We start from the raw sequence: 26,172 nt of genomic DNA, 5'->3' as shown, positions 1-26,172 counted from the left end.
TACCTCGCTGAAATGACCCTGCAAAGTTTCCTCATCAAAGTGGGTCCGTCAGTTAACCCGCCAGAGCGAATCAAGAACCACTGTCATCTGTTCCCGGGCCGAGTCGAGAGCTCGCCACTACCCGGAGGCTCCATGTCAAGTCCTGGCTCTGGGCGGCTTCCCGGTTCTGAGTCAAGCCCTGGCCCTGGCGGTCTGTGATTCCTGGCCTACCCCCTTGTCTGAATCCCTTCTCTGCCCCTCTTGCCTCTAGCCCTCGTCTGCAGCCCCTGCCTGCACTTCGGTCTAGTTCCATTGCCAGAGCTAGATAGGTACTGTCTGGTGTTCATTCGTGTTGGTCTTGTCTTGTCTTTTCCTCGCCTCCATGGGGTAAGTCAGGCCATCTTGCCGTTGCCCCACGGGGGGTCATGTCTTGTCTTGTCTGGTCCTCGCCTCCGTGGGGGTGAGTCTGGCTGTCTTGCCGTTGCCCCGCGGGGAGTCATGTCTTGTCTTGTCTGGTCCTTGCCTCCCTGGGGTAAGTCTGGCTGTCTTGCCGTTGCCCCACGGGGAGTCATGTCTTGTTTTGTCCTGTCCTTGCCTCCGTGGGGTAAGTCAGGCCGTCTTGCCGTTGCCCCGCGAAGGGTCATGAGTCTTGGCCCTATGTCCTGTACCCAAGGAAGGGTCCCGGCTCTCTGATCTGTGTGCGAGTCCTGGCCCTATGTCCTGTACCCAAGGAGGGGTCCCGGCTCTCTGTTCTGTGTGTGAGTCCCGGCCCTATGTCCTGTACCCAAGGAGGGGTCCCGACTCTGTTTTCTTTGTATGTGTCCATGGTTCCATGTACCTGCTCCCCGAGACCGAGGCTCTGTGTTTCCATGTTCCTTCTCTCCTTAGCCCATGTCGTGTCCATGCCTGGTTCTGGCGTCCGAGCCCGAGGCAAGACCCAGGTACTGGGTCCTTGCCCAGTCTCGGGCTCGGAGTCCATACCCTAGCCTCTTCATGTCTCCCCTAGTCTGGGAGCCGATTCCGAGTCCTCGCCTAGACCCTTGGTCCCAGCCTAGTCGTAGTCCTCAGTCCTTGTCCAGTTCGCTACTCCTGCTCCTGTCTAGCTCTCCTGATATCAAACGATAAACTAAATTTAATTAACCTCACAAGATGTGTCTTGCATTTCGGTCCACCCTTGCTCCTAAAGCCCCCACCTTTGTGACAGCCTTGTGAACCAGTAAATTAGCAAATAGAATTATTATATCTACTGAAGTACAGTAAAAAGAAGATAGTCTTGCATGCCAGCCATAGACATCAATTCATTACAACAGTGCATTGAGGTAATACAAGGGAAAACAATAACAAATGCAAAATAAAGTGTTACAGTTTCAGAGAAGGTACAGAACAGGGAGACAGTAAGATGAAATTTATGAAGTAATTTGTGAAGTCAATTGCCCATCTTTTTGTAATAGATGATTATTCAATAGTACTATAAAAGGAGGATAGAAGCCCTGAGAGGGTATTGTGTGTTTTCAGTCTCTTAGATCTTCTGCCTGATGGGGGTGGGGAGAAGAGAGAATGCCTAGGGTGTGTGGGGTCTTTGATTCTGCTGGCTGCTTTTTTGAGGCAGCAAAAAGCACAGACAGAGTCCTTGGAGGGTTGGTCATTCTTCATGATGTACTGAGGTACGTTCACAATTCTCAGCATTATCTGTGGTCAAGGGCAGAGCATTTGCAATGACAACCACGATGCATTGATAAGAATTGGGGATGGTTAAAGCTGACATGCCAAATTTCTTTGCTTCCTGAGGAAGTACATGCATGGGTCATATTATTTGGCAGTGGCATCAATGTGGTTGGACAAGGACAGACTGTTGGTGATATTCACACCTAGGTGTCAGGACTGTTCCCTCAGACCACTCTCAGCATGCACACGCAGACACCTCCCAGTCTCCAGCCAGCTAATAGTTTTCATCTGTTGCTCACTCCAGACTAATCACCTGCAGCCTATTGAACCCAGTTGCATCCACAGTCCTTGTTCATTCATCAATCCAGCTGGCCTTAACCAATTGTTCCTGGCCTTCACTCTCCCAGCATGAAGTTTTCTTTGTTTCCTGTTGTGTTTATTTTCTGTTCTCTTTTGTTTTTGCCCCCTAACCAATTGTTATTTTGTGGTCCATTAATGAACTTATTGTTCACTGTAAATCATTCCCTCTGCTCTGCTTTTGTGTCAAACTTCCTCTGTATTTCTTGCAGCCCTCAACTCACTCAATCTCAGGACTACTGATGTAAACAAGCGCAAGTGCACCAGCCCCTTCCTGAAGTCAATAACCAGCTCCTTTTTCCTAATTCTGAGGGAAAGTTTATTGTCACAATGTCACTGTGCTTCCACTACTCCACCTCATTGTTTATTGAGTTAGTACCCACTAGGAAAAGGTATGGTTGGAGTTAGGTTTGAATCTGCCACCACAGTCATAAGTGTGTTGGGAGTAGAATAAGGGGCTGAGGACATAACCTTTCGGGGAACCAGTTTAGAGAATAATCTTGGTGGCAGTGTTGCTGCCTGTCATTACAGATTGTGGTTTGTTGGCCATTAAGTGAAGGATCCAATTGCAAATGGAGGTGATGTCCCCCATATCTAGGAGTTTGGAGATGGGTGTACTTCAAATTATTGTGTTGAAGATGGACATCACGTAATTGGTCGATATCCCGGTCTTGTTCATCTATCGAGTCATGTTTGACCTACTAATTCTGTGCGTGTGAACATGTTCATTGTTTCCAGGTGTTGACAAGTCAGGCAGATCAATTCGGCTGCACCGGACACGCTAAGCGTTCTATAGTTGTAACAGTGGCGACAAGGACTAAATATGTGACACTCCCTGTTCTAGAATACATGTTCGCATTTGAACAAGGGGTTTAATTGGAAAAGTTGAGGAATACTGTGATTTGCAATACCTCTGAATTGTTGACGTGGAACTTTTGGACCTTCAAAGTCTGACGAGGAACTTGTGCGATCAAGTGGGCCTCATTACAATCCTGAATCATCAGTGTTGTGGATCGCTTTAGATTCAACAATCGTATTCAGTTAGAAAATGAATCAGTAGCAAAGTTTGTTGCTGAATTAAGAAAACTGACTGAATTTTGTGATTTTTGGAGCTGTTCCAGAAGATATGATATGGGATTGCATGGTCGTCGGCGTGCATGATGTTCGCATCGCATGTCGCCTAATGGCAGAATCAGAGCTCGAACTTAAGTCACCTTTTGACCTGGCAAATGGTATGCAGGCAGCAGTTAATAATGCAGTTTTTGTTGCAACGGTGCAAAGTACATCACCTACAAGTGCCGCAGATTATACTGACATTAACAAAGTCTTCTAGCTCAGGAAAAAAAGGGAATCATATTCCGGGTTTCCGATGTTACCGTTACGGTGAATATCACCTGAAGCCTACAGACTGTCGACACTGAGATTCCATTTGTTATATCTGCCAAAAGAACGGACAAAAGTTTGCCGATCTCTGCCTCCACCTAAATCAGAACCTTCCACAGCTGCACAGTACGCGATTACGGAGCCAGAAACTTCCGTAATGTACTCAGATGTTCTAGGGCCAGTTCTCCCTTCAGGGATAGTATTAATGTCAGACCCATTCCCTTGGAGCTCGGCACTGACTGTGATATTACTATATGCAGTGAGAAGATATAGGTAGACATGTTTGGGTCTGACTCTGAAGACACCGCATTACACTTAAGATTTACACTGGGGAGCAGTTACAGCAGTTTGGTTGTGGCAGGGTTCTTGAGTGTGAAAATCAATGGCACCAACTACTAGTGCATATCAGTAAGCGAGAAGGAGTGAATTTACTCGTGTGCGATTGGCTAGAACAAGTGCCTGTCCCAGGTCTGTATCAGATGAAAACCGGCATATTGGTTAAGCGGAAAAAATATTTTTCAGCAATCCTGATTAAGGTAAGCTTAAGGGTACCAAAGTACGTGTTCCAGATCAGGTACAGCCAAACCAACGTTCTTCAAGGCACGTTCCTTGCCATCCATGCTTCGCCCCATAGCCGAGGCGAAGCAGACGCGATTGCAAGTAAACGGGACCATTGATCTTGTGAGATTTTCACAATAGCAACCGCTGATGCGTGAATATGTCGAGAGTACAAGGTCACCGACTGAGACGTACCCGATTCCAAAAAATAGAAGACACCTGTGCAAAACCAGGAGGCGGAAATATCTTCACTAAACTTGACCTCGTACTTCCAGCTCGAGCTGGAAGAACAGCTTCAGAGCCTCACTCCTGTTGCAAGGCACAAAGGCTCCAGTACACTAGGCTCCTGTTCGGAATAAATTCATCTTCAGCAATATTGCAGCGTACTCGTACATTAAAGACCTGCGCACTGCAATAGCTTACGTGGATGACATTCTCATTACCGGGTCGGCCCGTGAATAATCTTGATAAACCTTCTCCAGACTGGTACAACTTGGTCTACGATGAAATGGTGCGCAAGAAATGCACCATTCTGGCAGATCATGTAGAATACCTGGGTTTTCGCTAAAGCTTATCCCCTTTCTTAAAGCTCCAGCTCTAAATAGTATCCATGAACTCCGCACCCTTGGGGATATATTCATTCATGCCAGAGTTTCACCTCGCACAGCCGTGCTGCTGGCTCCGCTTAACGCTCAATTTAAGAAAGGTACGAGGTGGCATTGGGAACGGGCAAAGGATTTTGCTTTTCAAAGAGGGAAACAGGTACTAACTCAAAATGAGTGAGAAAAGTAAAGTTGCGGGGGGCATGTTGAGTGGGGGGGGGGGGTTGTCACTCAACCTTACCGCAAAACTGAACTGTTCCTGCAACGTAAGGACTCAATTTCAAGGTCTCTTCATCTCATGTTCTTGATGTTTATTGCTGATTCATTGTTATTACTGTTTTTTTTTGCATTCACGCATTTTGTTGTCTTTTGTGCATGGGTTAGTTTGTCCATCTTGTGTGCGGTTTTTCATTGAGTCTGTGGTGTTTCTTTGTATTTACTCTGAATGTGTGTCAAGGAGAGATTGGTTTTAAAGAGGAAGAAGGGATTTATTGCAGTTAGTATGTGGACTAAATTTTTTTCAGTGTCACCTCCTGGGTATGCGGTGTTCTTTGGATTGTTTACCTGTTATGTCTGATTGTTTGTCTTTGGACTATCTGGGTTTTTCACTTTGTTTTTTAGGTGTCTCATTTGGGATCATGGGGATTTTTAAGCTCTCTTTGTATTTATCACTTTGATTTGGGATAATTAGCATGGTATTTGCAATGTTTTGCATTGGAGTTATTGTCTTTGTGGATTATTGTTTCGTGTGGACACCTCTGTTACCTGATTGACACTGAATTCCTGTAGGTTCCAGGGTGTATTTTAAAGGATCATGCTTAGTCTCTTTGCTTAGTCATTGTAGATCCTTATCTGATGAAACCCAGAGTTCTCTGTGTAATGTGAGTGATTTCATTTCTTCAACATTCTGTACAGAGTGCCTGAGTTCTTGGTAATTATCTAGGTTCATTTCTGGAACCCCACCCCTGAGAACAAAACTGGACCATGAGAGCAAGCCCCACTCCTGATGTCATGGTCCGGTCCGTTATTTCTGCATTCCAGTTCATGGTCCGGTCTGTTCATTCCTTATTCCAGGTTTTCTTGTTTTCCCTTGTTCCATTGGACACCTTAATTGAGGCACCTGATTCTCATTTTGGGCTGGCACATAAATACCTCTCAAACCAAGGATTCCCTGCCGAACTGTTCCCTCCCCCTTCTGCCTGAAGCCCCGTCAAGTTCAACTGCCGGAGTGAGACCGGAGCCTTGCCACGCCAAGTTCAGGAACTATCTATCATTGAGATTGGAACTATCTCTTTGTGTCCCTGTGTTCCGGGTTCATGTCAAAAACAAGTCCCGGCCCTAGGTCCTGTTCCCAAGAAGAGGTCCTGACTCTGTGTAAAGCCCTGGCCCTAAGCTCTGTTCCCAAAGAGGGGTTCCGGCTCCGTGTTCTGTATTCCTGTGATCCAAGTTCCAGGTGCCGTGATCCAGTCCTGTCCAAGACAAGGCTTCATGTTCGCACAACACACATCAGAGTTGCTGGTGAACGCAGCAGGCCAGGCAGCATCTGTAGGAAGAGGTACAGTCGACGTTTCAGGCTGAGACCCTTTGTCAGGATGAAGGGTCTCGGCCTGAAACGTCGACTGTACCTCTTCCTACAGATGCTGCCTGGCCTGCTGCGTTCACCAGCAACTTTGATGTGTGTTGCTTGAATTTCCAGCATCTGCAGAATTCCTGTTGTTTGCTTCATGTTCTCGTCCAGTCCAGGAATCCCTCAGCAGTTTACCTTGGCAAGTGTCCTCGGTAGTCATCCCGGCCCTGCGTCCAAGAAAGGGTCCCAGCCCCGCGCTCCAAGGAGGAGCTCCAGCTCCATACCTAGGATCCTAACCAAGCCAAGTCCAAGGACCAAGCCAAACCTAGTCCTAGAACCACGTCCTGCCCTGGTGTACCTCGTCCAGTTCATGTCCAAGGCTCTGAGTGTCCAATCCACATCCAAGGCTCTGAGCATCCAGTCCACGTCCAAGGCTCTGAGTTCTTGTGTTCCAAGACCAAGTCCCGGCATCATGTTCCAGCTCTGTCCAAATCTCAACTTCATATCCTCATCTAGTTCCGGTTCCTCACCCAGCCCAGGAGTTCCTCACCCAGCCCAGTGCTGGGGATTTCTCATCCTGTGCTGTGGTACTTCATCCTGTCCTGAGCCATGTCCTGTCCTTGCCAAGATCCTAGTTCTGAGTCCTAACCTAGACCAGGGTTCCAGTTCTGAGTCAAGACCCAGGTTCCGAGCCCCAGCCAAGACCCAGGTTCCGGGTCCTTGTCCAGGCTCTGGTTACGGAGTTCCATGTTCCTAGTCCAGGCTCCTCATTCCTCGTTCCCATCTGGGTCCCGTGTTTCTAGTCCAAGTCCTAGCCCAGGCCCTGAATCCTAGTCTCGTCCAGGGCCTGTGTCAATGTCCAGCATTGTTTCTTCCTTACTCACCTTGTTACCTCGATAAACCTCATCCTGTTCATAGTACTTCAGTGTCTGTGTCTTGCTTTTGGGTCCGCTCTCAGCGCCCTCCCTTATGACACATGAGGAGTTGCCCCATCGATGGCCTCCAGTTTTCACCCATCATAAGCCCAGCCTATGATCTGTCCCCTGTCCACAGGCTATCACAGGGGTGGATGTGTGGCTGTGCAGCATGCACGTGGCAGAGCCAGCTTCAGGAATGGTCACCTTCAGCAAGATACCTGATGGGGGTGACAGTCTTTGTCCTGCCACCCTACTGATGGTATCTTTAGAGTGTAGCACTTAGTGTAATTCCCACCACTGCCTGTAAGAACTTTGTACATTCTCCCCATGACTGTGAGAGTGTCCTCTGGGTGCTCCTGTTTCCTCCCACATTCCAAAGACACATGGGTCAGCAGGTTAATTAGGTGGTGGATTCTTGTTGGGCCTGATGAGCTCGTCACTGTGCTATATCTCTAAATTAAATTTAAAAATAAAAAATATACAGGTGTCAATGGACAACATCCCCTGAGACACTGGTGGTTTTGAACACTCTCATATCAACTGAGCATTTTTCTCTACAGATACTGCCTGGCCCACTGATTTACTGCAACAGTTTCTGTGTTGTTCTTGTTGTGGGCAGGGTCGGGAAAAAGGAGGAATTCTCAGACTGGGCAAGTGGGATGTCCCGCTGGGCGAGCAGACTCAATAGAGTGCGAAGGACTTTGAAGAACACTGTTGCAACTAAGCACAGTGCTAACTGCTTAATTGGTGGCTCTCATGTACATCCCTTTTGATTCTGGGAATAAAGGAAGATATTTCCTGTGATTCTCAACATGTCGTCATTTCTGGCTCAGCCCACAATTCACCAGAATCCCCTTATCTGAGTGTTATCATTCAGTCCTACTAACATTTCAACACTCTTCACAAATTTTTATCACTTGATGAAATTAATGTACTGTTTTTGTTGTGGACACTCCACGAAACTCAATTGTTTGGATGTCAGATATCATCAGCTGGCTCACTGTGATTTCTAATGAGTCTTCTCCTGCATAATTCCTCATTTATATTCTAAGGAAAAGTTTCATTTCAGACCACTATTTAGATAATGAGTAGTAAGAGCTGATTGACAGATGAACCAAGTTCCAGACTGTGGTGTTTATTCTAGGTGGCCCTGAGCTATACAAAAAACGTATTCAACACCTTTACAGAGTAATCAGCAATGCCAAGAGACAATACCAGCCCAAAACTGAATCCCAAATGACTGTCAGATGTGGAATGGCTTAAATGCTATAATAGGCTACAAACAAAGCAGTATGTTTGGCCACACTACATCCCTTCCCAATGAAGTTTATGCATTTTGAGCATGTTTTGTACAGAAAGGGTTTGGAATGGCATCACTTGCGCTGACAGCCTCCAGTGCTTCTGGTCCCACAGTCAATGTTGCAGATATCAATTCAGTCTGGAGACTCAGCCCACTGCTACGCCACTGGCGTCTGGGGCAGCAATGAGGGTCCTCCATCTCTGGTGGTGTTCGGTGCCTCTTTCATCACGTCAGTAGCTTCCTCTCAGTTTTCACAACTGTTAGTCATGCAAATCCTGGGTTGAGACTCAGGAATACCATCGCACTCAGATGTAGAATGATTCTTCATTGCTGTTTCCACAACAGAGTTGTTTTACCTGTCACAGTTGTTAGCCCTGAACTGAACCCCAAAGCTGGCAGCATAACTAATCAGCCCATCATGTGGCAGGAATTCAATGCATAAAAACATACGATTAAGAGGTTCAGTGTTGTTTCGACGAATTGAGAAGAAATGTGACATCAGCGATAAACAAAAAAAATCCGGTGAGCGTCAGTTCTGTGCGTGCAAATGCTTGTTAATGAGAGAGGTCAAAGGTGTTGCAAACTACTACTTTTTTTAAACAATACATTTTATAAGATTTGTGCTTTTTAACAGACTCATTTTTCATAGTATGTGCTGGTTTGTCCCCACTCACTGGCAGAAAGCGGTATTGCAGTTAAACTAATCATTTATCACCTTCCTCATTTTTCATTGGCTAAGTATTAGCCCATTACCCACGTGATGTAATTATTTTGATTATGTAGCCCATTAAATACTTTATTTCTTTTGAAGGAACTTTCCTAATCTTAACTTTAAAAGTAATATATTTTTAGATGTGCCATCTTTTTGTCTTCACATTCGCTGCTGTTCATTTACTTCTTAGCTCTTTATTTAGCGTGCTTAGTGTTTGTATGTTTATTTGTACTTTAAAATAAATCATCATTAGAATTACGACTGTTCAACATTCCTGATTCCTGGAAGAACCCGAAGGATCGTAAATAAATTGAGGTTCAATAGAGGACAATGGCCAGACTGGTTCGAGCTGACAGAAAGGTGATAGTGACTCAAATAAACATACATTACGACAGTGGTGTGCAGAGGAATACCTTTCAATGCACGACATGCCAACACGCATTGTTTTATGCATCAAGTTGCTGCCAGAAGAATGGCTGATTAGATATTTGCATTAACAAACAGGTGTACAACTGCACTTAATAAAGTGGCCTCTGAGTGTAACTTTTCTGCCTTAAATTAATCCACATAATGACTTTATCAAGCTTATTCTGAGTCCTGTGGAGTACCAGGAGAGAAAGCTTTCTATTTGGGCCTTGTGGGTTGGCTTTGAAATTTGACACCTGCATAGGTGGTGTTGTCCTCATCCATAACAGAGTGTCCTGCTCGTGACTTCTTTTTACATTTCATGTTTGCATACACAGTTTCATTTTCGTTGTTAGCTGATTGGGCAGCTGCCTCATTGTTTCGAACATGGTGTAGATCTGCATAAACGATGTTTTCTCCCAACGTGGCCGTTTCCTGAAATGATAAAGAAATTCCATTATCTATTTTATGTCTGATGAATGTGGAAGGTGAGGGTGTGAAAGGTAACTGGGACAAGGCAGGATAATAGGGTGAGAAGGAATATAAATCAGTCATGATTGAAGTGCAGAGCAGTCTTGATGGGCCAAATGGCCTAATTCTGCTCCTATACCTTATGGTCTATGGTCTTGTCCGTGGATTTTTTAAATTATTTATCTTATGTTTATAGCTTGACTTCTGCTCTCATCTGTAAGTAGAAACATGTTCACTACTCTATAAAACAATTGGATACTTTTGCAGACATCTACCAGATCACCCTCAGTTTTCTGCTTTTTAATAAACCCTAATCCCGTCATTCAGCTTGTAGAATATAATTTTTCAGAATGTTTGATAACAGTTTATGACTGAGTGACAGTGATCACTAGTGAGGACCCGCTACTAAATGTACAACAACAGCATGTTGCTTTACAACAGCAACACACTAAACTGGTCCTAGATGTTTCACAGGGATTCAGCAAGAGAAGAGGTTGAGAATGAAGTTGGCAATTATTTGGGCAAATTACAATACTTTTATGGATTACAGTCTAAATGGTTTGTTGTAGTAGGTTAATTGATCACATGGGTGTAATTGGGTGGCTCGTGGGTCGGAAGGACCGGTTACTCTGTTGTATCTCTAATGAACAAAAGTTAAGAGGACAGAATTGCAGGAGTTCATGGAGTTGTCCAGAGGGTGGGATTTGGGCAGCTGAAGCTACTGCTATTAGTGGTGGGATTCCGAGACTGGAGGATGCACAAAAGGAACACACAGTTCTCTGAGGGTACAGTTCTTGGAGGGGAAGTGATGCCAACAAGGGAAAATGTACAGCAGAGCAGAATCCTCCAACAATCTCCACCCTGCATTACCTTTGGGAATAAGAAAGGCAAATGATAAAATTGAGAAAACAATTGAAGCTCTTTGATAATATTGAACCCAATCCTTCAATAAAGAAAAAATTAGATCAATTCGGACATTAATTATGAAGGTAAGAATAGCAAACAAGCTGAAAACTGTGGAAAATATCACTAACAAAGATTGTTGATAACAGATTGAAGAGACAATAGAATATTCATACTGGTGTCAGGATTGAGGGGTAGAGTGAGAAAGTGGGTGGGTGAGGTCAGCACAGAACAGATATTTACTTATTTAGAGATACAGCATGGTAACAGGCCATTCTGGCCCAACAAGCCCACATCACCCAATTAAACACATGACCAAATTAATGTACTAACTTCTTTGGAATGTGGGAGAAAATCAGAGCACTCAGAGGAGATTCACAGAGTCACGGAGAGAACATACAAACTACTTACAGACGGTAGCGGAAGTGAACCCAGGTCACTGGCGCCGTAATAGCGTTACACTAACCGCTATTCTACCATGCCATCCCCAATTTATTGTTCTGATTAGACCCGCCCTATTTTTTTCTGATTTCACATCAGAGTTTGAGACTCAGAGTAAATATACAAAATGTAATCTGAAAAGTCATTGAACCCAAAGACAGATTTACACAATTAGGTGCTCCATCTCCAACAGTAGAGAAAGGACCAATGTCACTTTTCACCTTTCAGTAAGGATAATAAAGACTGGAGCCACTTTGAAGAATAGTCACGTAAAATATTACGGACAGACTTAAGGAAAAGCTGGATAAACGCAAGTGAAAGGAACATATAACTGGAAGGATATGCTGATGGGATTCAGTGAGAAGGGTGTTCAGAGGTTTGTGTAAAATATTAATACTGGGCTGGACTAGTGGGGATGAATCTCGTGTAAACTCCCATGTAATCGAATTTTTAAACATTCTGAAGCATTCAGACAACTTATACTTCATGTCCATACCTGGGTTTCATTCTTGCCACCTCCGTGAGATGTGTTGTACTTGGATTCTGGAAAATACAACATTACTGATAAAAATTCCATGTCAGGAACAGACATAAAGATTTATTTATTTGTTTATTTAGTGATACAGCACAGAGCAGGCAATTTCAGCCTTCCCCAGCGACCCCCGACAAACCAGATTAACACTAACCTAATCATGGGACAATTTCCATTGACCAATTCACCTACCTGGTACGTCTTTGGACTGTGGGAGGACACTGGAGGACCTGGAGTGTATCCATGCATCCCACAGGGAGGACATACAGAGACTCCTTTCAGAACGGCACTGGAATTGAACTGCAAACTCCGGAATGCCCCGAGCTGTAATAGCTTTGCACTTAACCATTACGTTACCATGGTCCCCATACTGAATCTCAGAACCATGAGAACCCCAGCTGCAACACAGTGATAATTCTCCACACAGAGCAAACCTCTGCTCTGGTTACTACACAATATTCAGAAAGGACCATAGTTTTTAAAACCCCCCACCACCCACCTTCTCTGCTATTGAAATCTAATGCTTTCCATCTAAGAACATTGTTATAAGAGTTTTGGATTTGAAATTTTAATTGTTTTCTATTGCTAAAAATTCAGTCAGATCTACCGAGCACTTTTTTTTTTACAATGTCTCTGCATGTTTTTAGAGAATATTTCTCCTTCACAATATGATGGAGCAGATTACCTGACAATATTCACACTGTCCCATGAACATCTCACTGATCTCTCCAGGACTCTGTGGCAGATTGTCCCTCAGGAAGAAGGAACAAACTGCCCAAAATAAAAATCATCTCATTTTCCTACTGGCCACGAAAGCCCCTTTTCAATTCGACACTGTGATCAGCAATTTCATACAGAATCCAAATGTCCTATCCTCAGTGAACGGTTTTGATGGCCTTTGACTATTAGTGGATGTTAGGTCCCTCCTGATTTGGTTTGCTATTTGATTTCTAGCCACTAGATATCACTGCTTATTTGTAAGTTTACAGCATCGTTCTTTCCTTACTACTGTGTTTCTAATTAATTGACCTTTGACATCAGGTCAGCCATTTTAGAGTTACTTGTATATTTATTGATTCATTTCTCAAAAGCACTTTGTTATGAGTTGACGGAATTTTAATCAATATTTGGATCCATCCTTCGTGAGACACCTCGATGCACTGTCCTTTTACTCAGCTCCTGGCTTACTGTAATGTGTTGGTGAACAATAAAACTGCCTTAAAACTACAACTACACCTGGAATAGAGTTAACCAATCTGCATATCTTCAGCAAATTCGGAAAACTCTTGAGTGAGGGCAGAATAATGGAAGTTGAAATGTGAACAGATTTTATTTCACAAAGCCCATCCCATTTTTTTAAATAAATAGTCGTCAACTATATAAAGAGAAATGACAAGGGAAATCAAGAGCAGTACACTCTTTTACCGATGAGGATAATGTCACCAATAAAGATATCAAATTTCAAACCCCGCCCATCTTTAAATCTTCATGAATTATATTACCACCCACCTTTTGCCTCACATGTCATCTTTTCTGATGTATTTTTTTCTATTTTGTACTCTATCAGATTCATACTCTTTTGAGCTTCCTTCCGTACTTCCTCTGCACCTCAAGATTTGTTATGGCTCACATTTTCCAGTTCTGATGTAAGGTCATTGCCTTGAAGGATCAGCTGTTCCTTTTTCCACAGCTGCCATCTGACATGCTGAGCGTTCCTAGCACTTTTCTGCCATTATCTCAGGTTTTGATCATTTAGGGAATTTCTCTTTGGAAAAAAATACACTCCTTTTCTTCAGATCTTTGCAACAAACAGCAACTGGAGGGAAATATGACACAGAAAGTAATTGTCTGGTCAGTTGGGGAGAGAGAGAGTCCAGGAAATACATCACAGGGAGCAGTTAAATTATTATTTGTTATAATTGTCAGACAATGAGTTATATTCCATCAGCCGATGAGTTGGAGGCTGCAGGGGCTTTATTTTCCAGTGATCAACTCCATTTCCCCGTCTGATAATAAGACACAGAAGATCACTGTGCTCACAGTTCTCTTCACTGGTTTACAAAGTCTATTTAAGGGACAGATGATTATTTATTTATTTAGCGATGCATTGCGAGTAGGCTCTTCCGGACCTTCGAGCCACACTGACACATTAATCCCGACAAACCTGACTAACCTGAACCTAAACATGGATAATTTACAAAGACCAAGTACCAGACCTGATGTGTCTTTGGACTGTGAGAGGAAATTGGAGCACCCAGGGAAAACCCACACATTCAATGGAGAAGACATAGAGACTCCTTACAGAACAGCATCGGAATTGAACTCAGAACTTCAAAAAGCCCCTAGGAGTAATCATGCCGTGCTAATCTCAATGCTACCGTGGTGCCTATCTCAGGATCATCTCAATAAAGCAGACCCATGACTTAATCGACAGCAACTTTCTATAATGAAAGCAGAGAGTTTTCGCTAGTGGTATGCAGTGAATGGTGGATTGGTAAAAGATGCACCTTTTTTTGAGAATTACACGAGATTATGATTTTATACATACATTGCCCAAGTTATTGCATTTATTTGGAGGTTGTACTGAGGAACAGCTTATTGAATACACTTTCAATCACAAGAGCTAATTCCCCAAAATTGAATAGAACAGGTGAAACTATCGAAATCTTTCTTCTACCCAACCTCTTGGTTCTCTACCATTCCATGCTTGAAGTAAGATTCCATCACCTGATGTTTCAGGGATGATGAAGTCACTAGGTGGAAGCAATACCATTCATTGATGTGTTGCAACCCAACACATCAACACTCTGATCCTGGCTTTTTGTTGACTGCAGCCAAATCAAGCTCATTAAGATTCAGCAGCTAGTTATCATATTCATCATGAAATAATTAAAGAAAAAAGACACCTACCCCTGTTTTTTCTCTTCAGGTAGCAAAGTAGACAAATGACAAGTAGTATGAGTAGAATCCCAATGACACTGAGCACAGTTGTGTAAATGGATCTGTGGTAAAGAATAGGAAAGGGTCAGTCCTGGTTCATCACTTGTTCTTGGCTATTTATGAAGTCTGGCATTTACACAGCAATTTTCATGAGCTCAGGATGTCTGCAGCTCAGAAAATGAACATTAGACATTGTTGACAGTTTGGGAAATTGCAACAGCCAATCTGTTCACTCCAAAGTCTCACAAGTAGAAATGTGATCATGACCAATGATCATGATGTTGGTTAAGAGAATAACTACTGTCCAGATCATTTGAGAATCTTCCCATGTTCTTTTACAAACATTTTGTTGGAACTACTGCACAGTAGGATTGATTGGTGGTTTCTTCTCTGACAGACAGCATTGCTGACCATGTAGCCGAACCTGTTCTTTGAACGGTTTCCATGGTGTTCTTTGTTTTGTGGCTGTCTATACTCTTGGTTAGCTTAGTCGAGTCAGGCTGAGAAACCTCTTCTAATATATAGCAATGACTTTATGACTCAGAACATGAGCTTCTACTGCTATACTTAAATTATTAAATATTTAGTGTAAGAAAATTTGACATCTTGACAAAAAAATCAGGAATACTCAGTTTCCAATACATGATTTCATTGAAATTAATCATGTCAAGCATGTTTATCACCAGTTAAAGAGAAACAAATTTCTCTCCCAGATGGGTCTATTTGAAACCACCTGTAGAGAGAAGCTTGTACTTTACATTTTATTTGTAGATTCTTTGGTTTGTGCAGTCGTCGTTTCATTCACAGTATTTTCACAGAAATGAATCGGCCCTGTTGAAAGAAAGTAAAATTCAGTTTCTTGCTTTGTACTTGCCAGATCAAGAGAGCACAATTGTTAGACCAATGGGTACTTGATCATGGTGGACCAAAAGTGATCTATTACCCAATGTGACATATAAAGATTAAAGATGAGATTTATTTGTCACACATACATCAGAACTTACAGTGAAATGCATCAATTTCATCAAAGACCAATGCAGAATTTGTTCTGGGGGCAGCTGCAAATGTTCCATGCTTCCGGTGCCAAAGTAGCTTACCTACGCATTACTAATACTAACACGTGTGTTTTTGGAGCATGGGAGGAAACCGGAGCACCTGGAGGAACCCACATAGTAACTGGGAGAACATGTGTGTAAAATGTATGTCCGGCATTTTGCGTTTGCACTTGTGACAGATATGTCATTCTCAGAAGCCGCCATAAAATCCTGGCAACAATTTTCTACGCATATAATTTCTCTAATTTTCTTGCTGGTGGGAGAGTTTCTACCCCTCCAGTGAGCACTCAGATACTTGAATAAAGCTCTTCATTTTGAAAGATCTGTTCAAACTGCACAGTGAAATACACTTATGTACAAGAAAAAAAATGATCAATATTCTCCTGGAATTGTCCCCATTCCGGACCCTGCAGCCTGTGAAACATCCCTTTCGACATGAACTCCATCATCCCTCAGGGAATATTTCATGCATTAAAGTGATCCCCTCAGAAGCTTTAATTTAGATGATCAAACACAACACTCAAAACATATCTGTGAATCAATTAGATCCAAGGAAATGTGTCATGTTCTGCAAAAGCAGCAAAGCTGAGTATTTGAAGTAGTTTAGAATTCAAAACAAAACAAAGTAATCGATTAAAACATTGAAAACATAGAACGTGAGCAAGTTTGTAGAGAACATATGAAAACTTCAATAGGTATGTGAGGAGAAGATTAATCAATAATATAGGATATCTAACAGACAGAAATGGGGGAATTTATAATGGGCACAAAGAAACACAAGGCCAATCCAATACATTGGTTTTGTCTTTTGTCCTCTTCACCACATTTCCTGATACCAATGTCAGGCTAATTGCTCTATAATTCCCTCTTTTCTCTCTACCTCCCTTTTAAAATAGATTGGTTAGCTTCTCCCCAATCCACTGGGGAGAAGTGGCCAACAATGCATCTCTATTTTTCTCGTGCTAATTCCTGATGTTCTCTGGGATGTAGAATATCAGAACCTGGAGATTTGTTGCTTTTCAATCACATCAATTTTCCATCACCATTCCTCTATTATTGGTGATTACCTACTTTCTGCCTTACAATAAACCCTGTGATCTCCAGAAATCAGTCTGCTGATCCTTTGCTTGCCTCCTTCCATAACAATAAAATCTTTCATCAGACCAAATCTGCATACAATATCACTGGCCCAAGAGCAAGGAACAAGTCAAAGTCTTACCGATTTAAGCTTCGGTCTAGAATGGAAAGGTCGAGTACGAGCCAAATCGGGGCAGCGGGACCCAAGCATGAGAGTGTATTGAGAGGCAGGGAAAGGGTCCGAGAACGAGGAACGACCTGCTGTTTGGCCGACTTCAGCACCCGGCCAGATTGAAAACATCAGGGTGTCAGGACTGGGTAAGAGGGACAGGCTGATGTGAGGCTAGCTGCTCCTCAAGGATCTGTGCTGAACTGAGGCTGTGGCCTGCAACTAATGGGCTCCTAGATTGGCTGTGACAGGCTTCATGGCTGTGGACTCACGTGCATGAACTTCAGTCCTGAATGTTAATTGCATACTCTTCCTGTTTGCATGATCTGTTTTTATTTTCTCTGCACATTGGGTGTTTGATGGTCTTTTTTCAATAGGTTCCATTGGGTTTCTTTGTTTTGTGTCTAGGTGTAAGGAGACAAATTTCAAAGTTGTATATGGTATACATCCTTCGATAATAAATGTATTTTGAACTTTGAACTTAACCCAATCTGTCCAATAAATTTTCCGTGCTTGAAACTGCTCATCATAGAATTCATTTGAGTTCAATCTTTCTACACTTTTGCTTAGAGGCTCAGTGAACTAGGATACACAATTTTTTGAGTCACGTCTGACAGTTCCATCTACAAGGAAAAGATATGTGGGTTTTCAGGACACAGACAATCCGTGTGATTTCCTTACTTTTTATCAAGGTAAAACTGCTTTGATTTGATAACTCAGCCCATTTTCTGTAAAATTCAGAACAGATAATTGTTTATAAATTCAGGCAGAACAAATATGGATAAATTCTCCAAGGAGCTCTGCCACAAGAAAGCAGCATCCATCATCAAGGACTGCTACCATCCAGGCCATGCTCTCCTCAAGCTGCTGCCGTTGGGAAGGAGGTGTCACACCAGCAGGGTCAGAAACAGTTATTACCCTTCAACCATCAGGCTCGTAAACCAGCATGGATAACTTCACTCATTTCAACACTAAATCGATTCCACAACCAACAGGCTCACTTTCAAGGAGTCTAAAAACTTATGTTCTCAATATTATTTTTTTACTATTTAATAATTTGTTTCTTTTATATTTGCACAATTTGTCTTCTTTGCAACATTGGTTGTTTATACATTTTTGATCGTGTGGAGTTTTGCATTAATTCTGTTTTATTTATTTGCATCTACTGTGAATGCCTGCAAGAAAATGGATCTCAGGGTAGTATGTGGTGACATATATGTAACTTCATAAAAAATTTACTTTAAACTTTGAAGTGGATTACCTTAGAAGTCTATGTTAATTAACAGCCAGAAATATTACCAGATGAGACACCCAGCCAGTGAGAGCAGATCAGAGGTAGGAGACACTGTGGTGGGTGACTCCTGTTTGAACGGCTGTGCTGAAAGGCTTTTCATTCTCTGAAAGGTGGTGACAACATACACTCCATGCTCCTGAGTGAAGTTCCAACAACACAATATCCAGCATGCACCAGTCATGCAGTTTTATTTTAAGCATGTCGTACCAGACATTCAGCCATTCTTGTCTGGCACATGGTGTCAGGATTAACCAGGTCACGTTATGGACGTTCCTGACTTGACACTTGTATTTTTTACGAGACCAAGTGGCCAGCTCGACACTCAACCCAGCACGGATGGAAAGCGTGCTTGGGGGTGGCCCGGCCTGGATTCGAACTCGGGAACCTTCGCTTCAGAGTCCAGTGTGCTCCATTGACCATCATAAAGAATCAAACCTTGCACCATTTACCTGTGCTGTTGACTTCAATCACATTTCTGCAGATACTGACGCTGTTGGAGATGGATACATTGACCACTTCACTGGATTTCTCTCCCTTTTCCCCCAGGTGCTCACCCAATGAGAGATCTGTCACCTGACCCGGTTTGTTTCCTAATACTAGATCTAGTATGGCATTCCCCCTCATCGGCCTGTCAACATACTAGCCTTTGGTCTTACTTCTTCTCTCCCTCATCCACTGTATGAAGAAATTTATACGATATCACATCATCATCTGACTACAAAGAATCTTCTAATATTTCTAACTTTCTTATCATGCAGTGATGACTCTTCCATTTCCAAATAGCTTACGTCATGTCGCAGCTCCGAGGCTAATTGTACATTCACGGGTTACAGTTACATGTCAACTCTGAGAAAAGCAGCAACTTCCATTTGCAGATTCACACCCGACTGACGAATGCAAACTGCATCAAGCTGCAATCACTCATTTTGTTCAACACCCAACTTTTAATTCCGTTGTTCACTCACCTTTAAGTTCTTTGAGTATTGTTTGCAAATATACTCAATTTCAATTAATTCTTATTTTATGTTCATTAAATTTTTGCATCATTCTCAGAAGAGAAAATTAAATTTATTATTAAAGAACATACTGTATATGTCACAATATAAGACCATAAGACAAAGGAACAGAATTAGGCCATCTGGCTCATTGGTCTCCTCCACCATTCAATCATGGCTGATCCTTTTTTTCAATCTCCTCCTCAACCCCAGTTCCCAGCCTTCTCCCCGTAACCTTTGATGACATGTCCAATCAAGAACCTATCAATCTCTGCCTTAAATACATCCAATGACCTGGCCTCCAAAGCTGCATGTGGCAACCAATTCAACAAGTATACCACCCTTTGGATAAAGAAATTTCTCCACATCTCTGTTTTGAAAGGGCACTCCTCTATCCTGAGGCTGTGCCCTCTTGTCCTAGACTGTCCCATCATGGGAAACATCTTTTCCTCATCTACTCTGGAGTGTTGTCTACAATTTCCCTTCCTTTGCCTCCCTCCCTTCTTAAAGTGTGGAGTGGCATTTCCAGAGTCTGGTTATTTTTCAAAGATAACCGCTAATGCCTGCACAATCTCTTCACTTACCTCTTTCAGAAACATGGGTGTAGTCCATCTGATCCAGGTGACTTATCGACCACCTCGAGCACCTTCTCCTTAGTAAAAGTAACCACACTCACTTCTGCCCCCTGACATTGCCGAATTTCTGTCATTCCCACTGATATTTAATATATTTTCCTTTTGTTTTTATGACAGTGTCAATGTCTCACAAATCAACACCTCTTCTAGCTTTTTCAAAGCTGAAGCGAGAAGTATGAATGAAATGCTCTCAATTTGTCTGGATGTGCAAGTCCAACTATGTTTGAGATGCTGCGCATCTTCCAGGAGGAAGTGACAGACTTAACTGTTCACTACACTTTATTTCTACCCCATGGTGGCTGCAATTTGTGGCTTCTACAAATGCAAAGAAATTCCTTACCCTCACTAGAGGTATAAGAGCAGCAGTACACCATAACAGCAATAAATATTGAAATGTATACCCCCTTGAAATTAGAACTTACTGTTGCCGTTGATTTCTGTCATATAACTGCAGGTCTCTCCTTTGCTGAAGACTGTCAAATTAACCACTGCACTGGATCTTGCTCCATACCAATTTGAGGCACTGCAGTAATATCGTTGGTGCTGGAGGCTGAAGGATTTACAACAGAGAGCCAGTTCATTTGTATCTGAGATCTGTGTATGTCCAGATTGTTCATACCATTTGTACTGAATGGGAAAGGATCCCTGGAGAGACTCACAGGAAAGTAACACTAAGCCCCTGAGACGTGAAACATTTGCTGGTGATGGATATCGAACCACAGGAGCAGACACGGGTTCTGTGGAAAACAATTCAGCAATCAGACACTGAATGAAATCAAACTCTCTTCTGTCACTTTATTAGGTACACCTGTTCACCTACTTGTTAATGCAAATATCTAATTAATCTATTATCTGGCAGCAACACTGTCCATAAAAGCATGCAGACATAATCAAGAGGTTCAGTTGTTGTTCAGGCCAAACATCAGAATGGGGAGGAAATGTGATCTTAGTGATTTTGACCATTGGGTGATAGTTGGTGCCAGAAGGGGAGGTTTGAGTGTCTTAAAAACTGTTAACTGTTGATGTCCTGAGATCTTCATGCACAACAGTCACTAGAGTTTACAGAGAATGGTGTGAAAAAACAAGAAATATCCAGTGATCAGCTATTATGTGAGCAAAATGCCTTGTCAATGAGAGATGTGTGGACGGCAATGTTCTGACAAGAACTGTCCCTTGTTATTAAAATAACAAGCCATGGGTGATAAAGGGCACTAAGGACATCCTGAACGCTAAAAAGAGGGTGTTTAGAGATGGAAGTAGGGAGGAGCTGAGGGCAATACAGAGGAACCTGAAAGCCAGGATCAGGGAGGCTAAACACAGGTACAGGAGGAAGCTTGAGTGGAAACTCCAGCAGGACAACATGAAAGAGGTCTGGAGGGGGATGAGGACTATCACTGGGTTCTGGCAAACTAGCAACAGAGGAGAGGAAGGCAGTGTGGACAGGGCCAATGAACTTAACCTGTTCTTTAACAGATTTGACAGTGTTGCCCCTGTCCATCCCGCACAGGAGACATCTGTTGTTGGCCCCCAACCAACACATATTCCACTCTCCCCTCCTACCCCTCCTCACAGTCGCCCACCCTGCTCTCATGACTATACCCCTTCCCCACACGAAACCACCACGGTGGGCTTCACAGCTCTACAGGTGTCAGTACCAGGGTGCTCAAAGCCTGTGCCCCTCAGCTATGTGGAGTACTTCGCCATGTATTCAACCTGAGCCTGAGGCTCCGGAGGGTTCCTGTATTGTGGAAGACGTCGTGCCTTGTCCCTGTGCCGAAGATGCCGTGCCCCAGCGGCCTCAATGGCAACAGACCCGTGGCATTGACCTCCCACATCATGAAGACCCTGGAGAGACTTGTTCTGGAGCTGCTCTGGCCTATGCTCAGGCCACACTTAGATCCCCTGCAGTTCACCTACCAGCCTCGACTAGGAGTTGATGATGCCATCGTCTTCCTGCTGAACCGTGTCTACTCCCACCTGGACAAGCCAGCGAGCACTGCGAGGGTCATGTTTTTTGACTTCTCCAGTGCGTTCAACACCATCCGCCCTGCTCTGCTGGGGGAGAAGCTGACAGAGATGCAGGTGGATGCTTCCCTGGTATCATGGATTCTTGATTACCTGACTGGCAGACCACAGTACGTGTGCTTGAGACACGGTGTGTCCGACAGAGTGATCAGCAGCACTGGGGCTCCACAGGGGACTGTCTTGTCTCCCTTTCTCTTCACCATTTACACCTCGGACTTCAACTACTGCACAGAGTCTTGTCATCTTCAGAAGTTTTGGGATGACTCTGTCATGGCTGGATGCATCAGCAAGGGAGATGAGGCTGAGTACAGGGCTACGGTAGGAAACTTTGTCACATGGTGTGAGCAGAATTATCTGCAGCTTAATGTGAAAAAGACTAAGGAGCTGGTGGTAGACCTGAGGAGAGCTAAGGTACCGGTGACCCCTGTTTCCATCCAGGGGGTCAGTTTGGACATGGTGGAGGATTACAAATACCTGGGGATACAAATTGACAATAAACTGGACTGGTCAAAGAACACTGAGGCTGTCTACAAGAAGGGTCAGAGCTGTCTCTATTTCCTGAGGAGACTGAGGTCTTTTAACATCTGCCGGACGATGCTGAGTTTGTTCTACGAGTCTGTGGTGGCCAGTGCTATCATGTTTGCTGTTATGTGCTGGGGCAGCAGGCTGAGGGTGGCAGACACCAACAGAATCAACAAACTCATTCGTAAGGCCAGTGATGTTGTGGGGATGGAACTGGACTCTCTCACGGTGGTGTCTGAAAAGAAGATGCTGTCTAAGTTGCATGCCATCTTGGTCAATGTCTCCAATCCACTACATAATGTACTGGGTGGGCACAGGAGTACATTCAGCCAGAGACTCATTCCTCCGAGATGCAACACAGAGCATCATAGGAAGTCATTCCTGCCTGTGGCCATCAAACTTTACAACTCCTCCCTTGGAGGGTCAGACACCCTGAGCCAATAGGCTGGTCCTGGACTTATTTCATAATTTACTGGCATAATTTACATATTTCTATTTAACTATTTATGGTTGCATTACTATTTATTATTTATGAAGCAACTGTAACGAAAACAATTTTCCCCCGGATTAATCAAGTATGACTATGAGTATGACTATGTCTGTCAGTACCTCCAGTTGAACTTTGCCTCTTTATGTGTTTTGTCACTAGCTGTCAGTCTGTGGTTTTGTATTGCCATGTGCTCTTGTTTGTGTTCATGCCCATATGCTCCTGTCCCTGCTCCTGCTCTACTCTGGCCCCTGTATTACTGAGTACTCTGTCTTAGACCTGTTTCTCATTATTACCTGTTTTGCTGCCACTTCTGTCTCATTGTGTTCCACCTATCATCTGCCTCTCTGTTTATTCTCAGTGTATTTTAGCCCTCCATTTTCACCCGTTTGTTGCCAGATTTTGACACTGATATTAATGCAGAGATTTTGAGGGATGGACAGGGTCTGGACAAAGATCTTGTAATCTGTGCAGAGGCTGAGCAGGAGGAGGAGGAGATTGTTGTTCTTCAGACACATCCACGAGATGGGCATTTCTCCATTCAACAAGCTTCACCCTGGGATCAGCACATCGTCACTCCCCAGGACATCTAATGCTCTTACCCGTCCCAGAGGAAACAGGGATGACACATTTATTTTACTGAAGGCACAAAATCAATAACTGAGAAACCTACCATCAGATACTTGTAAATGTACGTTAAACATCGGGTCATTAAAAGTTGTTGAAATTCCACAGCTGTACCATCCTGTATCTCCAGAGCGAAGATTCTTCATAGTAACAGTAAATGTTCTCCGTTCTGAGTTATCTGTGATTGACACTCGTCCACGCCGTCTGTGTTGCCCATTTGTTTCCACTAAAACTGAACATTGGCGAGTCCATCCATGGCACCAATACTTTGTGTGTGAGCAGTACTTTGCTTCATAGTGACAATCGATTGTGATCGCTCTTCCCACAACTCCTTTTACATATTTCTCTGCCCAAAATGCACCTGAAACTGAAGGAGGCATTTTCAGATTTCAGAGGAAAGGAACAACTTAATATTTCCCATGACACCACAGCCAATGATTTTGGTCTGAGGTGCAGTCAGTGCTGTTACTGTGTCAGCTGTGTCAGTGCTCTCTCCCCTGTGTCAGTACATTGTGGGTTCACTTCCCACTCCAGAGTCCTGAGCAGAAACCCAGGGCTGATCTTCGAGTCTGGTACTGAGGGAGAGCAGCAATATTAAATTATAAATTACAACAGATCATGCTGGACCTCCAAGTGTCCACAAAGATCCCAGGTAATTTATTTGGGATAGATAGAGCTACTGTACATGGAGATTTGTGTGCATATGTTTCTTGTGTTCCAGGGTTGAGTCAGGGGTTAGTAGGATCATTTGAGATCATGTTTCAATTCTCTCCATGATGACAATGTCCTGACTTCCTCCGCACTTACAGACAAGTTTATAAACTGCAGAAAGAAACCCCTCATGTTGTCTGAAAACTGAGCCCTCTGGTTCTGATGGAAATTTTATATTTTGTACCTGTCAGGTATTTCTCTGTGTAGTTAGAAGGTGCTGCAACAGTGGTCATTACCACTTTGGTGTCCAGAAATCCAGGTGTGATTTCATTTCCTTTAGGGATTTATTAAGTGTTTATATCTAATTTCTGGAATTAAAAACCACATATCCATAATGATAATGATCAACTACCAGACTGTCAAAATCCCATCTGGATCAGAAAGGCCTTTAGTGACAGAAATCTCTCATCCCTCCCCACCCAGGTTATCTTTGACTGCACATCTAGAAATGTTCTTTACTAAATGCCCCACTAAAATGGCCTAGGAAAGACACTGCTAACAGGAGAATAACATCAATTTTCATAGTGATCCCAACAGAGTGAGATCAGATTCCAGTTGACATGATATTCCCGTTTAACAGCCTCTAGATTCCATCAGCTGGACATATTCTTCCCTCACCTGACTCCACACTATTCCCCTTTTCTTCTTGTCTGCTTCCACCTCTCACCAATCTCCAAAGTCCACCCCTTTTCCTTCCCTTTCCATTTGCCTGTTGTGCTTCAACCCTCCTAAGTCCCCGACGACCTAGTAGACCCAGTCTCACACCTCCCCCTCTCCTATTTCGACCATCTTCCTCTCCACTTACACTTGAGTGTCACAGACCAAACTGTAGCTGATTCCCCTCCCCTAAAAGAAGCTGCTTGACCCGCTGAGTTCCCCCAGAAGTGCACTCTGAACTCCAATTTCTGATATCTTTAGTGTCTACAGATATTCAAGTACTGTTCCGCGAATGGTGTATGACCCCCAAACCAACACTGCTTATGCAAATGTCCAGCACAATTTGTCACTTACCAGGTAGGGAAACAATCAGGAGAATTGAAGCCCACATTGTTTTATTCACAGAGACGCAGCCAGGACCTGTCTGTCCTCAGAGAGAAGTAATTGTGAAATAAAAATGAGGAAGAAGGCAGCAGGAAGTTGGATCAAAAAACCAAGGGTGACACAGATGGTGTGTGGTACGTGACAAACTGAAAAGCATTTCGGTATGTTTAGCAAGAGAGAAGTACTTATACAATTCTGAAAGACTGAATGAAATGTTGAGAAGAGTTGAAGTATTGGACACAAGCAACAGTAGAGGTTCTAATCTGAATGAACAATAAATGGCTGGAGGTGTCCTGAAACAGGGGATTAATCTGAAATATTGACCACTCTGCCTTCTCAGACCTCACATGACTCCCAAAGCTCCCCCAGAAGTTTTATTTTTTGCTTGACTTAAAATACTCACTGGAGTTTAGAAGAAAGAGACGGAATCTCATAGAAACCTATTGAATATTGAAGGGCCTTGTGTGAGTGGACGTGGAGAGAACATTTCCTGCAGTAAGTGAGTCTACAAACAGATGGCATAGCCTCAGAGTACATGATGTTGATAGGTTCTTGATTTGTAAATGCATCAAAGGTTACAGGGTAAGGCAGGAGAATGGGGTTGAGAAGGTCAAATTCTGCTCCAATGCCTTTGGGGCTTATGGGCTTCTAATACAGGCACCAGTCTGGTGAATCTCTTCTGCAGCATGAATTCTTGAAAGCTCATTGCTCGTTCAATGCCGGAAGCCTTCCTTAACAACTACTTTACCATCTCCCTCTGTTCCAAATCTCGGGGAGTTATGGACTTGCACTCCAAGATTTG

At 43.4% G+C, this 26,172-nt stretch overlaps 1 protein-coding gene across 1 annotated transcript in view; it reads right to left on the bottom strand.

Moving 5' to 3' along the window:
* The window catches only part of LOC134355857 (uncharacterized), a 545,005-nt gene extending 519,578 nt beyond the window's left edge, over positions 1-25,427 (bottom strand). Inside the window, exons 1-3 of the mRNA XM_063066362.1 lie at positions 25,341-25,427; positions 23,665-23,985; positions 20,380-20,694 (exon numbers count right to left, since the gene is read on the bottom strand). Of these exons, the coding sequence (XP_062922432.1) occupies positions 20,380-20,694; positions 23,665-23,985; positions 25,341-25,377 (673 nt within the window). The 5' untranslated portion in view covers positions 25,378-25,427. The remainder of the gene's footprint in view (positions 1-20,379; positions 20,695-23,664; positions 23,986-25,340) is intronic.
* Positions 25,428-26,172: the final 745 nt, after the last annotated feature.

Source organism: Mobula hypostoma, chromosome 13 (genome assembly GCF_963921235.1).
Source record: "Mobula hypostoma chromosome 13, sMobHyp1.1, whole genome shotgun sequence".
NCBI classification, from domain to species: domain Eukaryota; kingdom Metazoa; phylum Chordata; class Chondrichthyes; order Myliobatiformes; family Myliobatidae; genus Mobula; species Mobula hypostoma.
This window is presented reverse-complemented; position numbering and strand designations above follow the sequence as displayed.